At 33.9% G+C, this 6,425-nt stretch overlaps 1 protein-coding gene across 4 annotated transcripts in view; it reads right to left on the bottom strand.

Moving 5' to 3' along the window:
* LOC126750558 (oxysterol-binding protein 1) overlaps positions 1 to 6,425 on the bottom strand; it is a 39,990-nt gene that overhangs the window by 2,812 nt on the left and 30,753 nt on the right. For all 4 annotated transcript variants that reach the window (XM_050460200.1, XM_050460201.1, XM_050460202.1 and 1 more), the window contains 3 exons: positions 3,360 to 3,487; positions 981 to 1,101; positions 7 to 170 (listed from right to left, as the gene is read on the bottom strand). In XM_050460200.1, coding sequence (XP_050316157.1) covers positions 7 to 170; positions 981 to 1,101; positions 3,360 to 3,487 — 413 coding nt within the window. The remainder of the gene's footprint in view (positions 1 to 6; positions 171 to 980; positions 1,102 to 3,359; positions 3,488 to 6,425) is intronic.

Below are 6,425 nucleotides of genomic sequence, written 5' to 3'. Positions count from 1 at the left end.
TCTCACTTGATTGTCCCAAGTGCCACTGATAACCCACTGTACGTTTCCGTTGTTCATGACCACTCCTTTCACCCTTCGTTGCGAGTCCCTGGTAAAATAGGAGTAGGGGATGTACTTTAATTGACACACTATGCCCTTGGCTTTGCCCTTTCCCACGATTTCCATGTCACCTAAAACGAATCCAATCATAAATCTTATACAAATGAATTCAAACTAGAGTTACAAGTAAATTGGTCATCAAATTCAGAATATTGGAGATGTGACTGGCATGTGTCCCCATCAATAAAGCAACTTTTATGTGTCAATAAAAAAAAAAGTGATTTACAGGTGTGTACCAATTAGGCCAACATGCGACTTAAGGAGTGCAATTAATAAATATAGGGTATAGTCTAGTTTTTCCTTATAAGCTTTGTGTACTAAAATAGTGACTAGGCTGAATAAAATTTGATTTTTTATGGAATATGCCACTTGATTTTACGTGTTGCTTTAGTGACCCAGTTCAATTTTGTTAATTTTTAAGGGTTAAGTTGGATATTAAAAAACAATTATGATAGACAAGTTAAAAACATGATGGTATACAGTGGTCAGAAACAATATTAAAATACATAAAAACTAAACTCTTATATTTTTCAATTACTGAGATAAAATTGAACAATAAAATTTCAGAATTATAATTAACGTTAAAAATTAAATGGGAACATTCAAATGTATCTATAACAAAAATATCAAAGCTTTTCGTTCGACTGTAAAAAGTGGAACATAGCTGTATTTTTTTTGATGATGCCATTTGGTTTATTAGTGTTTGAAGATATCAACCTGCTGGTGGGCAAGCAACAAAAATAATTATTTTTGTTCATATATTCACTATAGAACATTACAAATAAATCAAAATGTAAACAAGCAACAAAAGTAATTTTTATTACTTGATCAATTCACCCATAAAACACCACGTCTCATTACAACAATAAGCCAATACTTACCATGCTGATCCACCCACAATTTCCCCACAATAATATTATGCACCGTCGTAGTCACTTTCCTCCAAGAATACTTGTTGCCGCTCTTTAAAAATTCTACTTGGGCACTTCCTAACGGTATAATCTGCAAACAAACGGGATAGACATAAATAATAATGCAGGAACATCAATCGTGAATCATAATCACATAATCATAGTGCTATATTTTTCGTACCGATAATAATCTATTCTTAAATCCTAGGTTATTCTGGAAACATGTAAGAAATGTTAAAAAGTTAAATATTATTCATGATCTTTTAAATGATGAAACTAGTGATGAGGGTGGTGATACAGTTAATTTATTTTCCAAATATTTATCAAAAGTATATTCTGATAAAGCATTTCAAATACCTGAATATAACGTAACAGGGCTGGTAGATCAATTCGATGTCAAATTTGTAGAGTTATCTTTAGTAGAGGCTTTTGACGAGATTCTTGGCTTACAGCGCAAGACTTCTGCGGGACCTGTCTTTAAAGTCGGGAGTATTTTCTTCTTTTTGGAAGAATTCGTATATTACGCCGATATTTAAGTATTTGGTAATACTAGTGATGTCAGTAATTATCAGGGAGTTTGTATACAGTAAACCTTGCCTAAACTTTTGGATGCACTTGTAACCAAGCAATTGTCATGGCAATTTAAAAGCCTTATTATTAACAATCAACATGGTTTTTAAAACGGTCGTTCCACTGTTGCTAACTTAATATGTTATGAATATTATTTGTTTAATGCTTTTGGTAAGGGCTCACAAGTCGATGCTGTTTATACGGATTTTTCAAAGGCGTTTGACAGAGTTAATTATGCGCTTCTACTGGCAAAGTTCCAAGCTTTGGGTTTTGGATCAAATGTTGGCTAAGGGACTATCTACTGGGTAGATCGCAATGTATACGGCTTAATAACTTCTTATCTAGCAGCTTTTCTGTGCCATCTGACATTCCTCAGGGGTCACATGTGGGTCCGTTGGTTTTTACAATCTTTGTTGATGATATAGGATTATTTGTAAGAAATTGTGAATTTTTATTATTCGCTGATGATTTAAAATTGTTTTTGTCTATTGATTCAAATGTTCAATGTCAATTGTTACAGGCTGACTTGCATAATCTTTGTGAATGGTGCAACCTTAATGGTTTAGATTTAAATGTTCCGAAGTGTTATTCAATAATTTTCAGTTAGTTAAAAAAAAGTTCAGAAAGCGTATAGAAATCCAGGATTTATAACTAGATGCAGTCAAGACTTGCTCTGTCTATAAAGTTCTGTACTGTTCGTTAGTCCGTTCTAGTTTGGAGTTTGCTAGTTCCGTGTGGTCTCCATTTTATAAATCGCATATTGAAAATGTTGAATAATCGTCTAATAAATGAGATAAAACTATGGACTGTATAAAAAGAGAAATTTTGTTATTATTCACCATTGAGCGGCGAAACAAAGGGGCCTTAACGACTTACCCGTGAGGATCTAGTTGCTGGATCTTCGTGCACTTTATAGTTCTCATGTATTTGAGGCGCCTCTGTTTACACTAATTCTGAGTTTGTAGAATTAAGGTTTTTGCGGTACCCGAAAAGATGGTGGTACTTTCAACGAACAAAACGAGAGAGATACTGCCGCTTATTGCAATCCAAAATTCTTCACGCATAGCGCATGTCGCATAGGCCATCTTTTTTTACTAACGCGCAAAGATACCGGGTGCAATGATATATTAAAGTTACTTTATTCATTCCTTGCAATAATCAATTATAGATTAATTTTACTGATATCAATCCCAACAAAAATAATTCTCCATACTATAAAGTATTGACCAGAAAATATTGAGAAAATCCAAAATAAATTCTTAAGAAATTGTTCTTTAAAACTTAAGGTTCCATATTAGCTAATGGTCATACTAATTACAAGTCGGTCATGTCAGTTCTCTCTTTGGAACCACTTGAGTTAAGGCGTAATAATTCACACTTGTGTTTTATTTTTAAATTAATATCTGGCATGACTGATTGTGATTATCTTTTAAATAGGCTGAATTTTCGGGCGCAAAAATTGACTAGACTTAAAAAACTCTTCTATGTAGATTTTGTTAGTAGTTCTTATGGACAGCACAATCCTATAACTAGAATGCAACGTTCTTTCGATGGGTATAGTCTTGACTTGGACGTTTCTTTTAGCAGTCTTAGGTGTTCTCTCAAATGAATTAGTGACTCGTGACTTTAACAGGTTTCTTTAAATTAATTTGTAACACACTATTATCTAGCTTAAGTTGTATAATTATTAGTATCTTTTGTATTATTTTATTTTTGTGAAATTGGTGGATATCGTTAATAAATAAATAAAAAACAAAATAAAAAAATAATGTAACGTACTTGTAAATATTTTCCTCTAAACTTCGACGTCATGGTGAACTCTTGCCAGCAATGCCACTCGCTACCCTCGCAATATTGGGCCACTATCGGGGGATGATGGGAAACTTGTTCGCTAAAACATTTCCAACCTGGAAAGATCAGATAGGGATAAATGTAACATTAATTTGTGTTATTCTAAAAAGATCCATTACTGAATAAGTTTTTCTGGAAACTATTTATCCTCTTAATAAAGTTAATAGAGGAATGCTTCCTAAATATTTACCGTTTGATTTATTCTCACATTTACCGTAGTTTCGTCGGTAATTAACATGCACGATAGACGATTGATTGTTTTAGTCGTATTTGTAAACAGAAAATTAAAAATTTGTTAAATGCTGATTAAATATCTTGCGTGTCACGTTCTGCGGGGTCTCTGGGGAAAAATGAATTATTTATATTCCCAACTAACTGTGGCTGAATTTGATGTCATTGGCTTAGTTGAAACTTGGTTGTCTTACGACATCAATAATTATGAAATTATACCTGTTTGTTATAATGTGTTCAGATGTGATAGACGATTTGATATGTTACGCCTAACTAGAGGTGGAGGCGCATTACTGGCCATACGTTCACACCTGAGAACCGTAATTATTGATGTTAGTAACCTGTTGATAGTGTCTGCTTTAATTGATTTAGTAGGTTGTAAATGTTATATCAACGATCATCTTATAGTACACATTTTTGTGACTTATATTCCACCTCAACTTTCCAGTTTAGCCTTTGAACAATTTCTGGATCTGTTTTCGCCTATGGTAAATGACTGCAAAAATTTCCTGGTAATGGGAGATTTTAATGTACCATTCTATGAATCGGAACGACCTGACAGTAAAACCTAAAATATTTTTCAGACCTCACAGGTCTTACGCAGCTCAATTCAATATTAAACATAAATAGCCGTAAGTTGGATCTCATATTCACAAACATATCCGGGATTGTATCTCATGACACTGCACCTTTGTTGGTTGAGGATAATTATCATCCCGCACTTTCAATATCTTTTGATTGGCAGGTAGCTAAACTATCCAATTTTACAACAAATAATTTATGTAAGTCATATAACTTTAAGAGAGCTGATTTTCCAGGTCTTTATACATCTTTGTATAATGTAGACTGGTCGTTTCTAAATAATTTAAATAACATTAATTTGGCCTGTCAACTATTTTATGATAGGCTTTACCAACTGCTTGATTTGCATGTTCCCTTATTTAAAATTAATAAAAAAAAGAGGTGGTTTCCATCCTGGTATTCTACTGAACCTAAACACAATATAAAACTTAAAGTAAAATATCACAAGGCATTTAAAAATTCAGAGAATCCGCCAATTCTTGATTGGTAAAGTTTTCCATTAGCAATAAATGTTTAAAAATTGTAAGCTATAAATTTTTAAACATGACATTGGCGTAGTGACGCATTTCCGGACATGGGTTCCTATACTCTAATGGATTCTTCTGTTGCACTGAACAATAGGCTGGAGCGAATTTTTTTTTTCATAATTCCCTAAAGCCTATGTGTAGAAAAGTTGCCTTTTACTTCCAGTATTCACCAAAAAAATCTCAGTTCAATCAACCTAAAACTTCTACTGCCCAAACAGCTTTGAACTTCTTTTTGCTTGAAGCTACCCCGCTGATTTATGTTGTTGAAATAATGGAATGTATTAGTTGTTTGGCAGCATTAGAGCAGTTCGCGTCATTTCGCTCGTATGCAAAAAATTTCTTTTACGCGACGTGATTTATGTGCCCTGTGTTTGGTTTACCAAAATCATTTAAGAATAATGTGTTGCCGACCTACGCGGATATTATCAAATATTATTCATATCTTCGACAAGAACTTGTACAACAAAATAAACAAAGACCTAGTTTGGCTGATGATGTGTGTTCCCGTTTAATAAAAGACTTGAAAAAACGTGTGGCAGAAAAGTTCCATTTGTGTTGTATCAGACCAACAAATATTACATAAAATTCGAGAATACCACGCTAAATATCGTAATATTATGAAACGGCTAAAAAAGGACGGTAAACTAAACGGCTGAGAAGAAACTCTTTGACATCTTTATGCAAATGTAAAGACTTTTTAAGGTGTTCTTGCACAATAAAAGTGCCTGTAATTGAACGTGAATTTCTAACCGACCAAAGAACCTCGCGAAAAATGGTAATCGGCACAGTTGATCAAAAAACTACAAAAGTACTCGAAAAAAGATTGAAGCGTAAAAATAAAACAGAGGAAAGGAGGCATGATCATGATCAATGCAAAGAATCTGAAATAGGCAGACCATACCAGTCAGTATCATCTAATCTAGAAGAAGAGATTTCAAGCAGCAATTCATCAGAAGAAAATGTCATTGAATTAGAAGATAGGGTCGATACTCCTTCAACTTCTCAGATGAGAATAAAACTACCAAGTGTAGCACAGGCATGTGACAGAACGGGTGTTTCAGATAGGGCAGCAGCAATTCTTGTTAGTGCAGCGTTAAAAGATATGGGAATAATTACTACAGAGGATTCATCGAAAATTGTCGACCGCAGTAAAATTCGAAGAGAAAGGGCAAAATCTCGATCTGACTTCAAGAGAAAAGATAAAGAAGAAGGTTCTGAATTCGTATATGGAATATATTTCGATGGAAGAAAAGACCAAACGTTAGTTCAAACTAATAAAGAAGGAATTTCGTCCAAGAAAACGAAGATTGAGGAGCATATAGTCCTAGTTTCAGAACCAGGATCAAAATACATTGGTCATTTGACACCTGCATCTGGCAATTCGCAAAGTATAAAGAGAAGCATTCTAGAATTTTTGGAGCATAATTTTGACGTTTCTAATTTGTGGGCTATAGTTGTGATGGTACAGCAGTAAATACTGGTAATAAGAATGGAATTATTAGACAGCTTGAGCTCTCGCTGAATCGATCCCTACAATGATTTGTTTGCCTATTGCACGCAAACGAACTACCTTTAAGACATTTGCTGCAACATTTGGACGGAAAAACCACTGGCCCAAAAGGATTTCGTGGCGAGATAGGAAAGCAATTAGAAA

Source organism: Anthonomus grandis, chromosome 2, assembly GCF_022605725.1.
Source record: "Anthonomus grandis grandis chromosome 2, icAntGran1.3, whole genome shotgun sequence".
NCBI classification, from domain to species: domain Eukaryota; kingdom Metazoa; phylum Arthropoda; class Insecta; order Coleoptera; family Curculionidae; genus Anthonomus; species Anthonomus grandis.
The sequence above is the reverse complement of the archived record's forward strand: the minus strand, read 5'-3'. Positions and strand labels throughout refer to the sequence as shown.